Source organism: Haemaphysalis longicornis, unplaced genomic scaffold, assembly GCF_048455015.1.
Source record: "Haemaphysalis longicornis isolate Haplotype H1 unplaced genomic scaffold, Haemaphysalis longicornis Haplotype H1 scaffold_10, whole genome shotgun sequence".
In the NCBI taxonomy this organism is placed as follows: domain Eukaryota; kingdom Metazoa; phylum Arthropoda; class Arachnida; order Ixodida; family Ixodidae; genus Haemaphysalis; species Haemaphysalis longicornis.
Window position 1 is genome coordinate 109,350,777 of NW_027526204.1, and position 24,495 is coordinate 109,375,271.

At 47.6% G+C, this 24,495-nt stretch overlaps 2 protein-coding genes and 1 long non-coding RNA gene across 3 annotated transcripts; 1 reads left to right on the forward strand and 2 right to left on the reverse strand.

Moving 5' to 3' along the window:
- Positions 1–3,060: 3,060 nt before the first annotated feature.
- LOC144159104 (zinc finger CCHC-type and RNA-binding motif-containing protein 1-like) lies at positions 3,061–12,999 on the reverse strand. Its single transcript, XM_077690389.1, has 5 exons — positions 12,659–12,999; positions 8,065–8,284; positions 5,954–6,048; positions 4,645–4,741; positions 3,061–3,545 (listed from the first exon to the last, which is right to left on the reverse strand). The coding sequence occupies exons 1-5, from the start codon at positions 12,769–12,771 to the stop codon at positions 3,417–3,419; spliced, it is 654 nt and encodes a 217-aa protein (XP_077546515.1). The 5' UTR covers positions 12,772–12,999; the 3' UTR covers positions 3,061–3,416.
- A 416-nt stretch (positions 13,000–13,415) lies between these two features.
- On the reverse strand, positions 13,416–16,460 carry LOC144159105 (uncharacterized). Its single transcript, XR_013320243.1, has 2 exons — positions 16,215–16,460; positions 13,416–14,812 (listed from the first exon to the last, which is right to left on the reverse strand). It is a non-coding gene; the product is annotated as an uncharacterized LOC144159105 (long non-coding RNA).
- A 401-nt stretch (positions 16,461–16,861) lies between these two features.
- On the forward strand, positions 16,862–22,730 carry Shtd (anaphase promoting complex subunit 1). The gene has a single exon (XM_077690390.1). The coding sequence runs from the start codon at positions 17,009–17,011 to the stop codon at positions 22,625–22,627; it is 5,619 nt and encodes a 1,872-aa protein (XP_077546516.1). The 5' UTR covers positions 16,862–17,008; the 3' UTR covers positions 22,628–22,730.
- Positions 22,731–24,495: the final 1,765 nt, after the last annotated feature.

Below are 24,495 nucleotides of genomic sequence, written 5' to 3' on the forward strand. Positions count from 1 at the left end.
CCGGATAGTATTTTCTTTTATATAGTGTAGGGGGAGGGGTGCGGACAACAACGGTGCGGACTACGACGGGACAACGCGGGTGACATCGTGAGTTACTGAAATGCTCTGCATTTAAAAAGAAAATTAAATTAGCTGTGCCATATACCTTAAATGTAGGGCTAACATTAACCTAGTTGTGGCACAGAAGGATCAGTCTCACTTGCAGACACTCGTAGATTTCCTCGACCTTCCACATCAAATGCCCCTTTATAATTCCCAGCCGGGTTTTTGCATCTTCAGACTCATTGCAACAGCACCTACATCCAACAATTCAGCCAGTTGCATTACCAAGGCAGTAGGTATCAGGCCTTCTATCAGCTCAAGTATTTATCACCAGAGGTAAGGAACAAGCAGCTTCATTACGCGGTACTTAAACACGAATGGAGTTGAAGATTCCATGCCAGCGATTATAACACTGGACGTAACTTGTAGGCCATGGAACACCTGAACTCTTGGAACAGCAGAACTGCAGGCCCGACTAGAGCCACTACATAGCTTTTTCAGTCGCTCTGGTACCACCAAAAGTGCGTGAACTTTTACCAGTGACAGGCCGGGAAGCTTGCCTGGATAATTACCATTGTAATTGGTAAGTCACTGCTTGAAGGCTACAACTCCCTAATATTGTTCATTCAGCAGAGGGCACGCTTTCTCGTAGTACATATTGTGAAGATTTTGAGGCCGGTTAAGTTGGTCAAAGCACACAGGGTGTCAGGCATACACTTGCCTTTCACGGTATGACAAGATGCAGACTTGGTTTGGTACAACTTTGGTTTTGTGGCGACTACCTGGTACAACTTTGGTTTTGTGGCGACTCCTCTTATTCCATAGTACGGTAACTTTGCAAACAGTATTGGATGTTTAATAGAATCAAAAGCTTTGTTAAAATCTAAAAAGATACCTATTGTGTACAGTTGATTTTCTATATTAGTTGCAATTTTCTCTCTAATGCTTAATAATGCTGATTCAGTAGATTTACCTTGCCGAAACCCATACTGATATTCGGTTATTAGGTTGTGTTTACAAAGATGCTGAGTAATTATAAATACTAGAATTACTCAGCATCTTTGTAAACACAACCTAGTAATAACCAAATATCAGTATGGGTTTCAGCAAGGTAAATCTACTGAATCAGCATTATTAAGCATTAGAGAGAAAATTGCAACTAATATAGAAAATCAACTGTACACAATAGGTATCTTTTTAGATTTTAACAAAGCTTTTGATTCTATTAAACATCCAATACTGTTTGCAAAGTTACCGTACTATGGAATAAGAGGAGTTCCACTTCAGTTACTGCATAGCTACCTGACTAATCATAGACAGTTCGTTGTGATTAATAATCTGCAGTCGGATACGGAATTAATAAATTACGGAGTTCCGCAAGGATCTATATTAGGACCAACACTATTCTTACTGTATATAAACGATATTGTCAACATCCCACTGACCTCAGACATTGTCCTTTACGCCGAAGTTACGAATGTTTTTTTCACGTCTAATAACCTTTCCTCTCTCATTCCTACTGTCAATCTATGGCTTCAAAATTTGTCCTGCTGGTTAGACGCGAATAGGCTCTTATTGAATGCTAAGAAAACCAAGTACATTGTCTTCTTAATACATCTATAACGTTTAAATCATGCCCGCTAGAACAGACTTCAGAATACAAGTTTTTAGGGGTACTATTTCATGAAAATCTTCGGTGGACAAGTCACGTGAACTTTATAAAAGGTATCATTGCTAAATCACTTGGTATGCTAAATAGATTTCGGACGTTGTTACCAATATGAATAAAACGGCAACTTTATTTTAGTACAGTGCATTCCCGTATACAATATTGTTTATTAGTCTGGGGGGTTACATTGAAGTATAATTTGGAACGACTATATATAATGCAGAAAAAAGGTATACGATTCATTCAAAATCTATCTAGTCATGATCACACATTTCCATACTTTTCCCAGAACCGGATCCTTCATATAGAAATGTTGTACAAACAGCGTTTGCTGGAAATGGTTTTTCTTGAATTCAAAGCAAATCGTGAGCTCTTCTTTGACACATATACAAACACGGAGACACCATATAATTTCAGAAATAAAGGCTTTGTCAAAATTAAGACGAGAACTAAATACGGCATGCAATTATTAAAATGGCAAATTCCGAACCTTCTGAATTGTTATCCAGCATTTCTGGATACAATAGACAGTTCTCCCTCCTTGCTTGTCTTCAGAAAACTTAGTAAAACTTATTTCCTCGAACAATCGTGACTTTTTTGTATATTTTGTTTTTCAGTCCTAAAGAACATGTTCTTCTTTTGGCCTTAATGGTTATGTGACATGTTGGTGATGTATGTGTTGACCACAAATTCTGTCATTTCTTTTTCACTTATATTGCCTTATCGTGTTTGACACTCGTGTTTGACACTCTGTATGTGTTTTTTTTATTGTATGCGCTTGATAATCTGCAATGCGTTTGAACATTTTATATTTTATTCGATGTAATGATTGATTCGATGCAATGTTTGATGTTTGATGATTTAGTGTGTTTTGAGCGTTTGAGATCCAGCAATCTGGTTTGAAGTATGTCGCGCTCATGTTGTCTGCAGCGTGTACTGTCTGGTGCCGAAGGCCCAGTCAGGTGGCTTTCAATGCCGCCTCTTGCCTTGGCACCAAGACAGACCGCTATTGAACATCGTTTCTGTCAATAAACAATAAACAAACAAACCACTTAAACACAATGCAGGTGACACATAGATTTCGCATATATTTTGTTTAGACTTTTTCTTAAGCAGCCGAGAGCACTGGAAACACACTATCTCCCACCACAGAGTAACACTGCGTGCTCACACAGTAGTTTATTTAACAGAAAGATATTTACATATTGTGGCACATGTCATGAATGACAAGGACATCCATTTATTGTAACGTGAATGATTTAATGAGTCGGACTTCCCCAAGGATGTGAGCCAAGCTGTACAAATTATAAAATAAATTTCATGCTCAGGAGCACTATCAACAAGGAGTACTCTAACAAAAATAAGACTTTCGTCATTTCCGGGTTTAAAGTATGTAGAAGCCCAAAACAATGAGGTACCTCTCACAGTGCATGAATGCTGACGAGACAGGTTTGACTTTGACCTCGCTAAGAGAACAAAAACAGAGGGCAGCAAGAAAGTATGTACCCAGTCGCGCCAAGAAAGGTAATTTACATGGGACAACACATGATCAACAAAAGTGGAAAAAAAGGATGAGCAGTTCAGCTTCTCTCGATTTTCCCGCATGAATTCTCATCTGTGTCTACAAAATGAGGGGCAACCCCTACGCTTATATACACTACGAAACGCGACACCTGTGGACCAGAACATGGGCAGTCCACAAGAATCAGGCATTGTCTTCATCCAATTCCTCTTCGTCACTGAAGTAAGCACTCTGGCGTATTCGGCGTCGACTTTCCGAAGAGGACTCGGGCCGAGGTCGCTGACTGCTGGGGTCGCGTTCCCGCTGTTGTTGCTGAGAGAGAGGGAGGGGGGGGGGGTTAACTCTGGTAGCAGAATATAAAAACCACACTAAAATAAATCAGCTCAGCAACGGCTCCTCTACAGTGCGCACACATAAGCTTTCTTTAAGCAAATCTAACCAACTAACACTTCTGCTTTTAAAGGGGGACACTGGTCTTAAGGACATTTCTGTTATTTTTTAACCTATGTGCATGAGATTTACACATTAAGTGCATTTTAAGATCCTGAGCACAAATATACAGTCAGTTTTCGTCTATGTGATGTAAGCTTAGTGTTGTGCAACATGATAAGCCACTCCGTTTCGGGCCATTTTTTCATTGTTTACCTATGAAATACTCGAATAGCTTTCATCCCTTCTACTCCAGAAGGACCAGGGAGTGCAACTATACCACAGCAGCAATTTTAGCATTGTTTCTGCAAATGCTGTAAACTTCGTAAATGTCAGGTCATCAATTACCAATGTTTTCGTAAAACCAACTGCACAAAATCTTGTGCCAGGAAAAAAGAAATTCTATACTCTTGTGGTTCTATTGCACTGTTCAGTTCATAAGCTTTCGAATGCAGCAAACATGATGCAAACCGAAACAGTACATCCCCAGATATTGTACCCGACAGCTCACCTTGTGGGAAAAAAAACTGGTTCTGAAAAAACAGGGCATGAAGTTTGCAAACATAGACAAAAATGGTCATTTAAGCGACTTCAAAGGGCAACAGCTTCGTGAATACTTATGATACAGCTATGACATCTTGCAGGTACATTCTTCAGGACCTGCCTGTGGACTGCAAATAAAGTCAATACAGAAATTTAATTTTTTTTTTCAAATTTGCGGTCCTCAAGACCAGTGCCTCCCGTTAAGCTCATTTCTGCCTTGCTATAGAAAACCAACCTTTCTAAACCAGTATCCGTCCATTATTTAAAAAAAAAGAGCAATTAAATTATTTCCTGTTTAAAACCGATATTTAGTACTTCAAATATTTGCATCATCAAGTGCATGATGTACACCTCTTTGGAGTACAGACAACTCCAAGAAAGAAGCAGAGAAAGAGACAAACTACGTTCCCGTTTCCCCTCTTACTTCCTGCTGGCATACCTCATACTTGATTGCAGCATCGAGTGACTCCAGGGCTGGGTCCTCCCCTTCTTCGTTCTCACTCTCTGAGGCAGCAGCGGCTTCCTGTTCTTTTGGCCTGAAACAAGCCGAGGAGAGAGTCCAAGCAATGCTGCCTGAAGAGCTTTTTCAAATTGTCACGCTCTTTCCTAATGCTGACCACTGTCCACCGTGTACAATTAAACCTGGACGTAAGAAACCTCCATGTAATGAATTCCCATATTTAACGAAGTTCTTCAATTCCCCATTGTTTCTTGCACTTTTTCTGAAAAATCAGCTGGAGAAATGCAGCGAATTTCATCTGCACCAGTGCGTTTCCACATGTAAGCGTGGTGCCGTGAGGTGCTAGGCCTAACTCAGCGCGCGTCTCCACTGCCACGGCCGTGCCACTGCTATCTGTGATGTCGGTTCGTCAGTGGCGAGTTCTGCTGCCAGAAAATAAACACTTTTGCCTTTCTGAGGCAAGCTCGCAATTTTGAATGCCATCTCCGCCGGCGAGAAAGAAGAACGTAGCCGCCGGTACAGTATAACAGCTATAGCACCCTCTCGCCAATTTTGAGTGCGGAAAAGAGCGTGAAGTTCACAAAAAGCCGCCCTTTCGGCATAAGTTTGGTTCTTGAAACACGTTAAAGGGCACCGAAAAGTCTCAAAAGGCAAAAGTGATACTTAAGTTATGTTTCTGAATATGGGGGCAAGTGACATTGCTTCTCTGGAGGGCCGGGCAGTGACTAAGCTCGTGGGAAAGCAGCAGGAGCAAATCATGCCATGTCTCACTATGAAATAAATCTTGAAGGATGAGTTCACCATCACTAATGTTTAGCATCTTGGTTTCCTTTCTGCTGCACTCATGCGAGCCTTAACTCAAACCTGCATGTAATAAAAATTCGTGAATTGTTGTCAACTTTGTTACATCCAGGTTTAACTGTAGTACTATCTAAAAGACAGTGCAGCTTAATGTAAGTTTTACATGTGCTTTCATCAGTTAAGTTTGTTGCTTCAGAATACAATAAAGTCAGGTAAGCTGGGGGCCACACCGACTTGGCTACAGACACAAAAAGCTGGCGAAAATCACTAGATGTTAGCTGAACCTGCTGTTTTGATCTTTTTAAACAAGCGTGCTGTACTTAGGTGCATCGTAATGATAATGATGATGAAAGCCTATATATAATCAAGCAGTATTTAGGTTGACTGCATTCAGGATGGCTTTTCTGCGCAGTGCCTTCTAAAGCACCGTGCACAGACACATCTGTGACGCCCAGCAACGAGCAAACAACAACAAGGTGAGGCTCACTGTTGGCCCTTTCTCCGTGCTTTCTTCTTCTTTTGCGGTGCCTCACGATCACCAAACGAGTTCCGCGGACACCGGTAACTCAGGTGGCCTTCCTCCTGCATGAAGAAGACGGAAATCTCTGCAACACGGGCCAAACCTCAGGCTCCGAGATTTTCAGTGATGACATCCTTGTCCTTCTATGACAAACTGTGCCCCAGGGAAGCAACCTGGGCCCCCCGCTGTTCTTTTTGATTTTTATTAATGATCTGGCTGAATGCATGCAACACTCTGAAATGCCCCTCTTTGCTGATAACATAAAGATCTTCCGGCCTATAGATAGGGATGGCGAGTGCCGTCTTCTATGGTGTGACATTGCCGCAATTGCACGATTTTAACGTGCCCCCTATTGTAGCGCACAGGTGAGTTTACTTATGAAAATTCCAAAAAATAACTTGACGCCACTTCTAGCATGCTGATGTCAAACACGACACCACGTGCCTGACGGAACAAGTTTTATTTGATGTTTGCAACTGTGGCATTAAAAATCCCTGGTGATTCATGAAGTTGCTTATCTAGCTCCTGCGAGCCTTAATTAAAGCTAAAGCGGGGAACATTGAAAGCCGATTTTGGATTTGAGCCCGATTGTAACGCGCGCACAAATCTTAAGGCTACTTTTCGTGAAAAAAGGTGCGCGTTAGAATAGCGCAAATTTGGTAACACCGTATCAACATGGTGTTCAGCACACGGGCTTTGCATCAACTTGATTTACTACCATCATCGACATGTGCAAATTCAATTTTTGAATACGCTGTACAGTGATCCCCAGTCCCCGACCTGGGGGTGCAGATTAATGCCTTGCTAAGTTTAAAACCCCACATTGAAAGAACAGGCAATTAGGCAATGAAGTTACCAGGTATCATAACCTGCACCCTGAAAGAGTTCACTGATCCTACCCGTTATTTGTCGCTCATTTGTGCCATTGTGCTTGGCTACAGTCCTGCTCAGTGGTATAGAACCCCGTTCCTCACTACTTGTCACTGTATCTGGAATGAGTCCAGATTAGATTTGTTCGAACTTATTATGAGCCTTTCTTCTTCGGGAGAATAGATTACACCTACGACAGAATATTTCACCACACTGGATTAGGCAGACTAAGTGAGAGAAGAGCAATCGTCAACATGTCCTTTCTCCACAAGCTCATTCATGGTGTCATTGACTGTGCCGATTTGCTCACTTCCATCAATTTTCGTGTCCCCACATGATCATGTTCCTCATCACTATTTCATTCTCCCATTAATTATAAAAGTCCTGCCCAGAGAGCAGAACTCCTCTACAGCTCACTGGAGGCACCTGATCTAAATATCTGACTGTCGTCACACTCTGCCAGTCACACTATGGATAGGTTGTGTGTCACATGTATGGATAGGCCACACACTGTAATACTATGAATAGGTTGCATACTTTTTTTTCAAGCTGCAAAAAATGTCCCCCAAGACCGAGTGTATTCCTTTGTGTTGCAGAAGCATGTGTTCATCACCCGTGTAGTGTTTGTTCCATTGGCATTAATTTGCTTTTTTGCTCTTCTTTCTCTGTCGTACATATATCCCTTTACTTGGCTTCTTTCATGAACCCCACTGAAGCCATCACGCTGGTTGTAGGCACTTAGCAAATAAATAAAAAACTGCACAACTACTACAAATGTACCTACACACACAAACACATGCACACTCCAGGCTCAGGGGTGCAATATCAGCTGGAGTGCTAATGCGTCTGAAGGAAAACTCTATTACGTATATCATTTCTAACTGAAAACCAGATCTGAGACTTCTATTGTCGGGGGTGATTTGATCTGCCGCTTGGACCAAGTTCATTACCCCAAACGTGTCTCCTGCACCACTAAATAGACCTTATTCCTGAATTTGTATCACGTATGTGCACTGCCTTGGATGTAATGTTCACCGTCCAATATAAAACCCGGGCAAGGCAAAACACAATACGAAATTCAATTTGCTATCATGGCTTCTAAACGTGATAGAACTTGATCCCCTACCCTCAGACTTAGAAATAGCATACACAGGCACCAAGACAGAATCAGGCGTTTCTTGCACTGCTTTCCCAAACGTCTCGCTTACACCGCACTCGAAGCAGCGCGACTTGTCCTTGTACTCCTTGCGGCGTATGAACTCGGGCGCCCGGCCGTTGTACTTGGCGATGCTTGCCCGCAGGGTGCGACCCATGAGCTCCTGCTGGTCCAGGGCGCTGGCACACTTGGTGGCGGACTCGCTGTCGGCGAACAGCACAAAGGCCACCCCCTTGCTCTTCCACGTCTGCTTGTCCTTCATCACGGTCACCCTGCAGCGCGAGATTGAGACGACACAAAGGGGTTTACTCCCACTACACAAAGCGCAACAGAAAGGTTCATTTGAAGAAAAAAAAATGGCCACGTATCTGCTCCTTTCGGTGCAAATGTCGGCGAAAGATGATAGTCGACTGGCGCCCCTGGCAAGCAAATGCCTCCCTTCTCTTTCTCGCTCAGCTCTCATGCTGTTCCTCTCCCATCTCGCTCCTCCCAAGATAACACACTAGAGGTCTGCTCAAGTCAATTTAAATTTACCGTGTTCCACTGCTCCAAATCGGGTGCCTGCGGTGCTGTACGGCGGAGACGCGCATGAATTAATCGAGGCACCGTACTCCAACGTTTATAAATTTCGTTGCCCTACTCCACGAGCATTCCAAGCAGAATGTGGAACCTATCCAGTGGAACCTTTCATTACTGTTGCCGTTTGATTCCTTAAGACGCCGCCAGAAGCTATAGTGGCGCGGACAACAGCAGGCGACGGAATAAATTTTTTTGTTGTAGTTATTTCAGCAAAAACCAAGCATCCATGAATTTTTTTTACAAAGGAACACTGCAAATATCACTTACGAATTGATTTTCAGCCTCAGATTAGCGTAATGTTTTGTTCTTGCTCACAAATGTTGACAAGTACGAAGATTGCCCCCAGACTTAAGCGTTTAGGTTTGGCTGTCGGTATATAAGACTATTGCGCAGATTGAGTTTCACTTTGGCCGGGTGGCTGAATCGCGTCACAGACAGACAGACCAACATTTCTGCGATTAAGTAGCCCAAGGAAGACTATCGCTTTAAAAGAAAATGACAAATAACGTTTCAAAGCGCATTATGAGATGAGCAAGAGTTGTCGGCCAGTACCTGTTTATTAAACTTTCACGCAATGCCACGGCCCCCTTCGCACCTTCCCGTCCGTTATTGAACAGAGGGTTCACTAGCTCTGCACGTGCAGTACTGACGTCACAAGTGATGGATCCTTTCTGGTTGTCTTTCCACGTCTGCCTACAGTCTGCACCAGCCTCCCTTTGCCGCAATTTAGAATTCCGAAACGGCGACTTTGTGGTGGCCTTGGTAACAAGCATTTGCACCAGCTGACCATGGCTGGCTTTACTTCAAAGCTAGCTTTCACTCGAAGGCTTGTTTAGCAGCTACGCATGCTGCCGCTTGCCACACCCTCATCAAAATCTAATGCACTTTCCCGTATACATGTTCTGCTTTGAAAGAAAATGACTCTGACCGACCTGTTTGTAAATTCCCACACCAAATTTTTGTGCTGAGGTCTGAGTTTAATTGTCACACTCAACAGACAACAAATTTGGTGACAGTAGTGACATAGTTGGTCGGCGGGGAAAAAAACCCAAGTCCCCTGTGCCCGAGTGTGGTTGTACTCACCCAGATTGACACTCTAACCTGTCCACAAAATGGTATGCACTTGTCAATCAACTCCGTGGTGGCCCTAAGGAGCTGCAGTTTTATGCTTCGATCTGAATGCTTTTGTGTGACATTTACTCGAGCACTTGAATCAAGACTTCCGCAGCTGGCACGGCTTTCGCATACTTGAAATTTACTTAAGGCATAAGAGTGCACAGCACTGAGGCGCAGCTTGCTGTGTTTCTGCACACAGGCAGCGCAAGAAGCTAATTTTCTCAAGCTCTTGTTTCGCAAAAAGGGACCTTACGTACCATCGTCATAAATTGAAATATGAACAATGGAGCACATGGCTTTCAGTACATGCCACGCATCCCGGCGATGGGCCGCGTATGTGCAGTGCGAATAAGTTACGAGAGTTCATGACCAACCTTGATATGGAAACACTGTAGTTCGGCGTGTGAGAATTTTGGTTTGTCTTCCCACCGCATTCAGCGCCGCTCACGCAAGCGTTACCCAACTTTTTTTCTGCGATAAGTGAAAATGGCGCATGCAGTTATATTTCTTTATTTTTGATTTTGTGCTGAGTGCCCAACAGACGATGGAAATACGACGGTCTTTCCATATCAAGGTTGGTCACGAACTCTCGTAACTTATTCGCACTGCACATACGCACTGCATGTACTGAAAGCCACGCGCTCTGTTGTTTGTATTTCAATTTATCACGATAGTACAAGTCATGGCCACGGTTAACTATTGGCAGCAAGCAAAACTGCCGAATATGCGCCTCACTTTAAGAGAAATGCATGCCTTGCAATGAGCAGTGGAATGTTTGCGTTTAAAGCTGCTACGGCAGTAGCAAGCTTTACAGAACTGCACGGGACATTGATTAATTGATTGATTAACTTTTATTAGCCCAGATTTATTGTTTAGCCATCAGTCAAGAGGCCCTCGGTCCCTGGCGGCGGTCGTGGCCATCTGGACAAGCCGGGTCTTTCACTGCTCCTTTGTTCTTACGTTGGGTAAAGGCTGTTCTACTTTACTTTTTTGTGGGTCACTTCTTTGGAGAGTCAGCCCTGTCCCCACATGCCTTGCGTTTATGTGACCGGAGCCCCGGGTAACAATTGACCGTAAGCCATTAAATTGGGGAAACAATCGCTCTGCTGCCGTTGCCACAACACCGACTGCCATTTGCTCAGTGTCCTGTCTGGGTATCTTGCCCTTTTTAGCCTATAATGGTAAATTATATCCTTGTAGTACACCAGCCTATCCCTACCTGACCATCGTATTGATGATGATGGTTGGCAATTAATGGCGCAAGGCCGACGAGGGCAAAGAGCGCCAGAGAAGTTATTTAATGAAAAGAAGTGATTACCACAAAAGGTAGGTATAAAACGTGTAAACTGGACATAGTAAGATCAATAAAGATAATGGTGATGGCTGGTGTATAGGGCCAGATTTGATTATGCATGATAGGAGATGAGGTTTAAAAACTTGACATCTGACAAATACTTAAGCACGCGTTTCACAGAAACCATGGCATCGTCACCCAGAAACAACGATGGGTGTAGGGGAATATGTTGTCTGTAGAGTTCTCTGAAGTGTTTGTGTCGTGTTGTGTCAAGTGCCTTGCATTGTATGAGTATGTGGACTACGGATAGGCCCTCCCCACATCGTACCGAGAGAGCGTCTGTGTTGAGTTTTGACATCGGCTCGGTCTACAAAACCCTCGAGCCGTGCTGTACATTTGTTAAATGTGAGTGATGCCATGTTATGGATAGATAAACCTGCAGTGGATTGGTCGCTGTCGCTCTCTGGTATTGCTAAGACCACCGCTGTATGCAACACAGGGAAAGACAGGTTGTCAGTGTTCAATGCGGTGTTGACAAGCCCACAAGGACTTCGCAATGCTGTAGTAAAGTATGTATATAAATGAAGCCTGAACGAACACATATCATTTTTTAGAAGGCGGGCAACACTGACATAGAACGGCTACAAGGGGAAATCAGTGCATACGAAACTGCCACGCTGCACGTGAGCACAACGGCAAACATGGAGGTCTGGCACCGGAGTAGTGCTGCCAAGCAATTGAAGGCCCAGTGCACGCTACCTTTACTCCATTTCATAAACTTCGCACAGTGCTGTAGGTGCCGTGATGCAAACAGGTCCAGCCAATAATGCCCAGGATTCCCCATGCACGCTGTCAGCTCACCATGACAGGAGCAAATGCCATGGGTGTGGTTTTTTGAGTAACAAGACTGAGTACTAGTAAGAGCACCACAGTAAGAATGAGTAGAGTACCAAAGGTATGTAGGTACACTGGGCGATTATTCTTCTACATTGCAGTAAGATCTTAGTTACAGGTACAATCACCATGTTAGGTTCTAAAAATGCACAACAGAAAAACATTTGTGGGCTGCCTGAACTCGAAGGGGACATCAAACATTAAAATCCACAAAAGTTCCCCGACAGGTAGCCAACACTTTCACGTTTACCTAACGCTCATTTAAAAGGCTTTCCGTCACCCGCTTCATTGCCCTGCGCATTCAAGGTCTGTCAACTGCATCACCTGAGCGACGTTGAAATAATGGTCCTCCTCGATTTAAGTCCCGGATCGTCCGCGGGCTGCCCGAGACGCGATCCGGCGCTCAATTTTCCGATGTATTCCTATGGGACTTCCGCGCCGAACGCAGTCCTCGGACTGCCCGCGGATCGTCTAGGACTGGTAAATCGAGGATGCCCAATACTGTTGCTTCACCTACCGCTGCAGAATGACGCACAAGGCGCGAAGGGCTGAACCAGCTACACTGTAATGCCAGGGAGGCTATGCTTTGCATACATACACACTAGGAGTGCAGAATCACGTTGCGGGACGTTATTGTAAAAAGACTTCAATTGTTTCTTTGCCAAGAACTTGAGATTTGTCCACATAGGTCGCATTGCGGAGAAAAGGTTAGTTGCCACAGCCTTTTTATGTACGCAATGCACGCGGCGCGGTACATACTTACTTAGCAACTTTTCCGTACTTCTCAAACAGCTTGTGTAAGTCATTGTTGGTGAGCTTGAAGGGAAGATTGCTCACGTATACCGTGCTCTTGCTCGGTGTTAAACCGGCACTCATGACGGAGCTTGCTGCGCGGGTTCACCTCACGGCGAAGTTGCTGCACGTTTACCGGCGTAACAAGCACATGTCCACGAACGGTTGCAGTATTCAGAAACCGATCTGAGTTGCCGCAAACGGTACACACACAGAACAGGCAGGATGTTGCGCACACACGCAACAAATTTTGCAGCTCGGTTTGGCCACAGCCTCCAGGACCACACAGTCGCAGTCACATAACAAGGACAGTGGTCGAAACCATAGAGAAAGAAATACTGGTAAGAGTGGACACTCCCATAGAGCCCTGCGGCCGAATGACTGTACTGTAGTGTAGCGCACCGAGCGGACGGAGAGCCAAACTTCTAACCATACTTCCGTACGTTCACTTCCGGTTTCGGTTTCGCGGACACCGATTTTGGCGGGTAGTTTGAAGGACTGGAAAGCGCTGCTCACAGTGACGGGCATCGGTACGGTATTCGGACGCTTTCATGCAATAATTAGTGTTTATTTGAATATATCATTCTCAGGCTTAGTGCCCGTATGCTTTTACTAAAAAAAAAACCTTTTTCTCAAAACGTGAAATTGCAATTTACAGTACCACTCACACTTGGTTAAGAATTCTGTCGAGTGTTCACATGTTGCCGAGCCACATAAAAGACACACCATAAATGAAGAAATATTTATTGCATGGCACTAAACGGAACAAGTTCAAATTGTCATCATTCTTTGCAACACACATATAATAATAAACAGTGAGTAATACACAACAGAGACAATACACAGTAGTGAGGGGAAAATTCGTTTCCAGGAATGAAAAAAAAAATGCACAAGTAAAGGTATCACAACCACACAAAGGATTTTTTCTCCACGGTAATTGAAAATGCAGAAAACCCAGAAACTCAGCCATCCACAGGTTTACTTGTATCTACGACACCCTCAGACTCTGTGCGCTGTTGCAGTCATACAAAAATATCAACCATAACATAATCTAGACACTCGGATACTTGCAACTGTTTACAACCACTATCTCCGCAGATAATTTTCTTAGTCTGGCAATTTCTCCAGTTAGGATGTGAAAGAAGGGAATAACTTTGGCTTTGATGGTCTCGCTTATTTGATGAACGCTAATGAGATCTATTGCCTCGGGGCAACTTCAAATCAGTAGCAGTAATTGAACAGAAATCCCATTTATGTGGAGATGCACACGCAAAAGGTTAAGAGGAAAAAAATCACCTTCCTATTGGTTCCTTGCAAGGGTGCATTTTCCCAAGAAGCCGGGTTACCTTCCGAAAGCGTTGCCTTCCCAGTAAAGGCAAAGGGCCAGGCGGGGATATTTAAGGTACGTGCACGTAGTCAACCGACAGGTTCCAGGCTCGATTAAGGCACACAAATTCGTGCCTTCCGCTGTCAATACGAACAGTCTTATATAAGAAACAGGGAAGCAGTATATGCTTCTCGTGTATGAGACAATGGTGGCACATTACAGAATCCCATAAGCATTTGACAACGTAGGTCCCAACATGGTTCTCTTCATCTAGGCCAGTCCGACAACAGGCAGCACGTATGGTGACAAACGACATTTAGCATGACCTCTTACCCTGGCAGTCTTCATAATGTGAAAGGGTTTTTGTGAATGTACTGTTTTCACAATATTAGAACTAGCAGCAACAATAACTTGCGAGTGGAGTTTGGAGACTGTATACGCTGTTGTTAGTGGTTTTAATGATATGAGGCATGTCAGTTATAAAAAACCGTTTGTTCCTTGAGTCAACGATAGTCTTTTCAGTGGTCACGCCTTATTGAGTGCCGAGACGCGTTAGATTTTAGGTGCTAATGAAAAGGTTCAATAGATGGAATACAGTTGCGGTATCCATCAGAAGCATCAATAAGGTAGCAAGAAGCATTCAGGCAGTCATCAATACAACTGAATAACTCTGGGAGAACAGTTGGCACGGCCACTTTTGTGAGTCCTGTGAGGGCACGATTCATGAAGTGCTTGCACCATGTTTGGTATGACGAATGCAGCTGGCTGGTTGGCTCTGTCTTGAGGGCACCTGTAGACCTGCACAGGTGATAGGTGATATAGTACACAAACTGCTTGCAATGACAGATGATATGCGAATAGTCTGCAAATTTCACTGCAACTAGTATTCAAGTATTGCCTCCAGTGCATGCCACCTATTTAAAACACAAGTTCTCTTATTCTATTCAGCAATCATGCGGTCAAGCTATTAGCAACACTTAAAATATGGGTCTTTGTAATTTCGCAACACTGGTCAGGCACATTCTTAATGCAATTCACCTATTGTTTGGGTTAACAAGAATGATAACGCTGCTCACATAGCCTGAATCCCTTTGTCTTTTTTTTGTAAAATCAGGACGAAGAGCGAGAGCGAGCTGAACGTTAAACAAACCTGTTGCCCCACGGGCTCGCGAAAGAAACGCATCCCGAGAACTGGCACCTGGCGAAATTATATTTGGGCACTGTGTGGGCACCATGGCAAGCAGCAGTGAGCGTCGTACTGAGTACTACTGACCGCCAAAGGCCGTGCCTTAAAAAGATATGACAAGAAACACACAGTTCCGACTGAATAGGTGCAATCTGCGCAATACGCGTTTAATGAAACTAGCCAAAATATGACCAGAGAAAAGAGAGCAAACGCTTGAAAAAACGGCAAGTGGGGAACAGTTGTATGCAATGCCTGCGATACCGGAATTGATATACGATGTAGAACGAAGACCAAATTTGAAGGTTTCAATGCACTGCGCACTCACCCCGCCTCGAGCAAAGCTGTTATCTGCCGACGAAAGACGCGTTTTTACCGTACCTGGCGCGCCAAAGCGAAGCGACGAGCGCGCGTTATCGGCGTCGGCGAGCGGGTTCGCTTTGTACGCAGTCAGCTTGGTATGTACCCATGTGTAAAACTTCCGATGAGTGTACGGCTGCTGGTTATGCCCAGATAAGCCAAATTAATGCAGATACGGCTACTTCGCCGTGTACGTTAGCCCGGACGGCTTTGCAGCGCATCACGGCCACAATAGCAATAACAGTTGGCCAAGCTAGCAATGGCTAGCTAGTATAATACAACGCAGCCTGCGGCTCACGTAATTCAGTGCAGCGAGAGCGCACAACGCCTGCTTCGCCTACGGACCGCCGGCCGGCCGGCCACTTCCGCAACTCACCGCCGTCGTTTGCGGCACGTAAACGCTACGTGCGACGACCAGCGCGTACCGCTGGCATCCCTCAGCGCTAGATAAAACGGCACAACCAGCCTAAAATACCATTACGTCCAGCTAAAAAATGGTGTCTTACGCCTTTCCGGGGCGTTTCCAAAGCGCTTATCCTAAAGACGCAGCACTAGCTATGCTGATTCCCTGAGGTTACGCAGTGCTCGCAGCGTTTGCAGTACAAGGAAACGTAAATATGATACGCCACACCAGCACTTTAAAAAAGAAAGTCTTACCTTTCGGTCAGGATGCAAAACCGATGTTGCAAATAAAGCGCTAGGTGTTTCCTCCTCAACAACAGAGGTTAGCACGAGGCTGCAGAAACGCACGTGCAAACGCTGCCCAAAGAGCCAAATGGCGGCTTGCGCTTGCGGCTTGGCGGCTTGGCCAGGCTTGGTGCAAAGAAGCCACAAAAATTTACATTGACAGCCATTCAACTTATTACACAAAGAAAAATGTGTAGTCTAATGTGTAACAAAATTTTAAAAGTATAATATTGTGTGTTATCTTAATTTTAAATACTGAGTTTTTTACCACTTGCGCCGACTGCCGGACGGCGCGCGAGTCAGGCCACTCGGCCGCGATAAGCCCGTGTGTCCACTCTTCTAATTTTTTATTTCTCTATGTCGAAACCATCGATACATAAAATCTGAAGAAAAAGCTGGGAAATCCGTTTAGGGGCGCTACAATCGCAAGTATTCAAATTGCTCATGGTGCTCGGCGAACTAATTCAAGGAACCACAGTGCTTTTAATAACGGATTGCTAGCTTGTAAACAAAATTTTTCACCAGAAGGAACGCTTTTGTCCGGAAAGCATGTATCCAACAGCGGCCAATTTGATTGTAAGTAAAGCCAACATCAGCCAGCTCAAGCTCTAACAGTCAGACATCATCATCATCATAAATTACGGCGTCGATGGTGTGCGTCGCGCCCGGCTTTGAACGTGTGGCTCCGGCGCTGCTCGGTGGCAAAAATTTAAGTATTGCGACCGCCAAACTCAGTAAGCGCAAGTCTGGATGATCCGGCGGCTATGATTGCTACAGGGGAGCCCCTGGAGTTTGTGCCATACGGCTCCGAGTACCTGGTCCATCATCCCGGGAACATCCGGCGCCACAACGACGCGAGTGGTGACAGCGACGCGCGTGCGGGCGCGAACGCCGCCGAGCTCTCGGAAGCGCTTCGAGGTGTGTCCTTAGGCGTCGGCAAACGCGACGAGGACAGCTTCCAGCAAAGGACTGCGCCGTTTTGGAAGCTTCGCGAGAGCCCGTCCCAGGACGACGACTCCGACGGCGAAGAGGAGCTCTACGCGTCGGGCGACACCGCCGTGTGGAGCAAGTCCAACGGCGGCGATGTTCGAGCAGTTTTGCGGACTTTCAGCATCGGCGGGCGGATCCAGGACGCCCTGTGGTGCAACTTTCTCACGGCCGACTACAAGGCTAGGCGCCTCACCGGCAGCACCGATGATGAGCCGGACGAGACGGCGGTCTCGTGCGTCTGCCTCTTCGAAGAAGGTTCGGGGACGTTGCGCTGCTTTTCGCGCTCGGGAGAAGACTACTCGAGGTCTGTTCCGTTCATCGTCTCGCGGCTGTGGCCCATGCGATACGGTTTACTCATCGAACGTCGGTCGCCACTCGCGGACGCCCGGTATGCCTCCTGCGTACCGTTGGAAGAGAACGCGGCTACGTGCGTTCTGTTCAGCCTTCTTCACCCCCTGGACGAAGTGATCCCCGCGGTGACGCGAACCAGCGTGCACGGCCACATACCAAAGCTCGATTATCTGCAGCCCAGCGCCGACTCCGAAGTCGTGCACGTGAGCGAAATGCCGTCGCTGTTGGTCATGTACAACCGAAGCCACGGGGCGCACAGTGTGTGGGAGGTTCGGCGTACCACCGCCGAGGAGGACCAGTTCTTCGACGGCATCGGGGGCCAGGGCGACGTCGACAGAACGCCGAGCGTCTTCCACAGCTCGTCGCTGTCGACGCCCGCTTCTTGCAGCTCGCCACATCTATCGCGCAGCTCGAACGCCGCGTTGAAGCTGATGTCAAGCCCGATTCACCGGAGTCAGTCGCCCCTGGGGCACATGGCTCTGTTAAGTCGATCACAGTCGCCGTCGCGCTCAGGGCTGTTCAACTCCAACTGCGAAACCACTTTGGCGACCGAAGTGCCCGCCGCACCGTGTCTGCCACTCGTCCCGGACATTTGCCTCGACCAACTGTGGTGCGAGCCGCAGCCTGCGGCCGAGCGAGCTTGCAAGGCGTTCGTGATGCGAGACATGGTCGGGAAGAGCTACCTCTGCTACCACCTCCAGGGCCTCAAGACACTGAAGCTCGTCAGCTGCACCCAAGTCAGTCCCAGTGCACGGCCCGTCCTTTCCGCGTGCGAGTCGATACCGGCACTCGACGTGCAGTACCTACCCTCGCTCGGCATGCTGCTTGTGCTGGACCTGAACCACAGCCTGACGCTATACGCCGGCCCCAGCAGGGTGTGCAAAGTGCACGTGCCGTCGTTCGTGTTTGCGCCGGCGAGGGAGCTCGACTGCGCCGCTCCTGCCAAGCCTCGCCGTGATGTGAGCGGTGGAGACAGTGCCTTGCCGAACTTTTCGCCTGTGCTTCCAAGCACCTCTTGTCGTGCCAAGGCTCCAGCTGAAGAAGCCATACTGTCGCCGCGGTCACACCATGTTTCTTTACAGGACGCCGTGAGGAATCGTGTCACCCTCGAGTCGTCGGCTGGGACGCATTACCGCCTCACCCTCCCCGCAATGTCCAAGGACAGGATTGTCAAGCGCTGCTTGGAAGCCCTTTCTAGCGTCCTTCCCGAAGAACAGGGCATGCAGTTGCTTACCAAGTGGTACATGTCTCGAAACGCACCGGGGCCTACCGACCTAACCGCATCCACGGAGCTGCACTCCTTCCTGCTTTTCATATTGAGCATGGTTGGCTGCTCTCGCGGAGGCCTCCGACAAGCAGAAAGTATGGACGTTGATGCCGGTACTCCCGTGGCGGTGAAGAAGTCCAAGTCAAGCGAGGGCGGTTCCAATTCAGATTGGGAATACCTCATGATGCGGGCAGGAGGGTCTCTTGCACTGGCATTACGGGGACCCCCGAAACCAGGTCCCAAGATGCCACCCTTTGTTTGCAATACCGAGGGTTTGGCGAGCAGCGTTGCACCGCTCCAGGAACATGTGTACAGTGTGCTCATGGCCCTCCACCTCGTATACGAAGATGCCAAGCTGAATGTTCTTGAATGGCCCTCCTTGCCGCGTTTTGCTGAGTTTCTGTACAGACTGGCGGACCAGCTGTCCCTGACGGCTTACCAGGACTTGTACAGAAAGGACTTCCCAGAGAAGGTTGGAAGCCTCGGATCTTCTTCCGTGGCATCAAGTTCAGGAGATAAGTGCGGCAGACCAGCCTGGTTTCCCTCGTCACCTCCGAACATTTTTGCCTGGATGACAAAAAAGATGGCGGCACCTGGCACCAAGTCCACGTTTCCCTACATTTCCGGTGCAACGAGGTCTCTCAAAGCAGCTGTGCTTCTTTACGCTGTTCTTGCCTGTGGCCAGGAAAGCATAGCTTTGGCTGACCTCCTGCAAGACATCTCTGCGGTGCCAAAGGAGAAGAGCTGGACACTTGTGCTTTCCAGGGAGACGAGTGTGGGCGAGAAAATAGTGAGTCTCCTCATCAAGCTGGGCATCGACTCGTGCCAGCTTGCCCGTTGGCCTTCAGGGGTGGTGGCACCCCTCCAAGATGCCATGGTCGAGTGCCAGGACAGACCAGGGCTTAGCTGGTGCGCAGAAGCGTATCAGTTGGTTGGAAGGGAAGACCTTGCGATGCTGACGCAGGACAAGCAGAGCCGGAGCTCTGCCAAACTGGCCATGCCCGTCATGCACGAGAACACGAAACAGGGGCCAAACGCCTGTGAGAAAGACAACGGGTTCGAGCTGCTGGACCAAGAAATGTGCAAGCTCAAGTTCAGCAAGGACCGGCGCGTCGGCGAAGCCTGTCGCATGCTGCAGTCGTCTCTTCCGGTCAGCATTGCAATCCAGCAGAGGCCGGAAGTGAGTGACCACGAGTTCATGGAGGAACAAGAGCGTCATTTGTATGGTCTTTGTATTCGAACGATGGCCCTTCCTGTGGGCAGAGGAATCATGACCCTCCGCACGTGCCAGCCTGTGCTCACAGACCCGTTGCCCGTACCCAAGCTGTGCCTTACAGGGCGTGTTCCTCTGCGGAACACAACGGTTGAAATGTCCCACATTGATGTGCCTCCCAACATGAACGTGTGGCCACTGTTCCATAATGGGGTGGCTGCCGGGCTGCGCGTTTGCCCCGGCGCAAGTGATGTCGATTCCAGCTGGATCACTTACAACAAGCCTCGTGCAAGCACGGCCACTGACGCAACCGTCGAGCACGCCGGCTTCCTCTTGGGCCTGGGTCTCAACGGCCACTTGTCTGCTCTCAGCACCACTGCCATCCACGATTACTTGCTGAAGAACCACGAGCTGACCAGCATTGGCCTCTTGCTGGGCTTCGCAGCGTCGAAGCGAGGGAGCATGGACTTGGCGGGCACCAAATTGATGAGCATCCATGTTGAGGCGCTTCTTCCACCAACCTCCACGGAGTTGGATGTCCACCCACTCGTCTGCGTGGCATCCGTGATGGGGCTCGGGCTGCTCTACGCGGAGTCTGGTCACAGCCAGATGGCAGAGAAGCTTCTTGGAGAGATCGGTCGTCCCCCCGGCCCGGAGATGGACCACTGCATCGATCGCGAAAGTTACGCACTGGCCGCTGGGCTCGCCCTAGGCCTGGTCATGCTTGGGAAGGGAAGTGCCCAGTCCTACCACCCCAACCTGCGCATGGCTGACCAGCTCCACCACTACATGGTTGGCGGCCGCGTCCGGTCAATGGCGAGTGCTCGCGAGAGGTTCCAATCCCCCAGCTACCAAATCAGGGAGGGAAATGCAGTCAACGTGCACGTCACCAGCCCAGCGGCCACGCTTGCGCTCGGGATGATGTTTTTCAACAGCGGCAATGCAGCGGTTGCGAGTTGGATGGCTGCGCCGGGCACACAGTACCTCTTGGACATGGTCCGGCCGGACTTTCTCCTCCTTCGGACGCTGGCGTCCGGCCTTATTCTCTGGTCCGAGGTATGTCCAACAAGAGCGTGGGTTGAGAGCCACGTCCCAGATGTGGTGTCCACTCACGCCTTCCGGAGGGCACCCGAAGACGTGGATGTCGACTACGAGACCATGAGCCAAGCCTACTGCAACATACTGGCTGGAGCCTGCCTCTGCTTGGGCCTCAAGTTTGCGGGCTCGGCCAACGCCCAGGCGTTTGACATCCTGCACCGTTACACCGGCTATTTCCTTGACCTGCAGAGGCAGCCAGTGGCCGACCAAGCGGGCCGCAACACCCTCGAGACTTGCCTTTTGGTCAGCGTCCTGAGCCTCTCTCTGGTCATGGCCGGCACGGGTGACCTGGAAGTGATGCGCATCTGCCGTCACCTTCGGCTGCGGTCTAGCCAAGCCTCCAGCCACGTCTTGTACGGTTCCTACCTGGCCACTCACATGGCACTGGGCTTTCTGTTCCTCGGAGGCACGGAGCTGACTCTGAGCACACGTCCCCTGGCCATTGCCGCTCTGCTGTGCTCCCTGTTTCCGCGCTTCCCCATTCACAGCAGCGACAATCGCTACCACTTGCAGGCGTTCCGCCACCTGTATGTGCTAGCCGTGGAATCGCGCCACCTAGTTCCCGTGGACACACTGACTGGGAAGGTTGTGTACAGCCACATAGACGTCTCCTTCAAGCCGACCAACGCTTACGGTCCTTGCCAGTACACGTTGAAGGCCCCCTGCCACCTTCCGGAACTTGACCTCCTGGAATGTGTTGCCTTGAACGACACCCGCTACTGGCCAATGGTCTTCAAGCGAGGCAAGAACTGGGACCTGCTGAAGTCGGTGCTGGCGTTGTCTCGCGGCAAGCTGCGTGTCAAGCAAAAGGCCGGCTGCCTGCCATACGCTGTTGACCCCACGGGGTGCAAGACGGCCTTTGAGCAGAATGCCATCAAGGACCTTCTGCGCGGCTGGTCTACCAGGCGTAATGGCTCTGTTCCGCTGTCTGAAAACACCGTCATCTCCAAGTTCACCGAATGCTTCCTCCAAGTCCGTGCGACCGGCGACAGTGAGCAAGACTTGCAACACGCCTTTGGCACCATACTCCTGGAGTGCACCATGCGGGAGAGGGTGGACACGCTTTCGACCCTGTTTGACTTGTTCCAAACGGCTCGGCACGACTTCGTGCAGTCGACGCTGCCCCTGTGGCAAGCGAAGGTCGTGCTGGCGTATCACAACCACTGCAAGGGACAGAAGCAGTGCCTCATCGACACGACCTTTGCGCACACTCTGCAGGCACGCATCGCAGCTGCTGTGACTGACAGTCTGCCCAAGGAAGAACTGGACGCGGCTGTGAAAATGTACTTGACAAATGGTGTGGCGCCTGTCACGGCGCTTCCGTTTCTGGTGTGGCATCAGCTTTCTCCGCACGCATCGAGTACTCAGCATGGAAGCAATGAACCGACCAGCTTCCTAGCCTTTTGCCTTGAACGTCTTGCGGCTAGTGTGGGTGTTGATGCTGTACTTCAGTCACTGTTGTGAATGGGAGTGTCCGTGTATTACGAACTTCGCCAAGACTTTGTCGTGACTGTTTACACGGTCCTCTTCACTTGTTAATTTAATAAATGAACATTTCGTTGACTTAGTTAAGACTTTGTCATGACTGTTTACACGGTCTTCTTGGCTTGTTAATTTAATAAATGAACATTTCGTTGACTTAGTTAAAACTTTGTCATGACTGTTTACACGGTCGGTCCGCTTCACTTGTTAATTTAATGAACATTTCGTTGACATAGTTAAGATTTTGTCATGACTGTTTACACGGTCCTGAACATTTCGTTGACAGTTTTTTTTCAGTTCACAGGGTTATCGATGCTGAATAATACAGAAGCCACACATTTCCTGAGGTTGGGAGTAATTTTATGGTGCGTTCTTCCATAGGCAGTGTAGGAGTTGATGAGAGAGAGAGAATATTTTTCTTAATTAGGATTTAGCAGTTGATGTATTTCCAAGCCACTGGGAGGGTAATTAGCATAGTTTGACAAAGTGAGAAAGTTGCATTTAAAAGGCAATTTACTTTTAACGCAAAAAGAAATATAAACTTTTTGTTAAATGTAAAAGACAACCTTTAAAACACTTTCTTCATGCTTTCTCACACTGTGAGCGATTAGGTTGTTCTAGCAGTGAAATATTTCAGGGGGAAAAAACTTGCGGTGGAGTGAATATTTCCGGAAGAAAACCTATCTACCCGGATGTGTCCATGTAGCTAGGAAAGCTGGATGGCTTTCAACGAAAGTGTGAAGTTGAACAGTCACCCTGGTCTAGGTTCCAAACCTAGAACCACTTGTTATATTAATCACTCTAAAACAGCAACGGCACTGTGTTGGTGAAACGTACGCCACGCACAAATTACAACAGCAAATGTGGCCTAAACCGCTGCCAATTTCCAGTCGCTCCCTAATGCAAAGGCTCATGCTATTCGAATTCAATCCAATCCAAGCCGACTACGCACTCAGCCGCCAGCGTACAGTGCATTCGGACAATCTTGGAATTCATGGGAACACGTGGACACCTATCGACGTCTACATTAGCCCATCTAATTAGAGCAATTTCAAATTACGGGCTCATCCTGCACATGCAGTATGTCCTAGCAACTGCAGCATCCACAGAAATGCTCACCTGTTGGAATTTTACGTACAACTCTTCAGAGAACGTCCCAGGTGAAAATAATATTTTTTCTAACTGGATTATTGAACCAAAATTTTCTTCTAGCTAGAAATAGACAGAATTTCTAGCTAGAAATTCAGTTTCTAGCTCATTTCTAGCTGGACTGAGATTTCGTTCTGCCTGGCAGCTATTCCTTCCAGCCAGCATTTGTCAGTCCAGCTGGAAGAAAGAAAAACCTGAAAAGCTGGAAATAATAGTCTCTAGACTACAATTTTTTCTAGTTATAAGCTGTCAATTCCAGTTAGAATCTATAAATCTAGTCAGACATGAAGCTGGAAATTATAATTTCTTTCCAGAAATGCTCTTTGCATTCTCAGGGAATTCCACCTCCACAGCAGAGCCCACTTGACAATCAACAGGTTCATGCTTTTAAAACCAGCCAGGAGGAGCAAAGTTTTCTTTTCAGACTGCTCAACATTCCGCCCACTAGAACCCACCATGGGCGGATGCAATACTACTTTGCAAGTAGCGTATTACATCTCTTGTTGAAACTGTGGCAGGCAGCTTTGTACTGCGGGCAAAGTTGGCCGTGACAACAGAAACAGCAGGAACTTGGTACTACTCCAAGGATGTCTCCCAACTCGCCAACGCAAACACGATACAGCTTTAAAAGTTTTTCGGAAAGTCGTAATGCTTTCACATTCAGGCCTGTGCACAGACTTAAGTGGCCCAATGAATTTTTA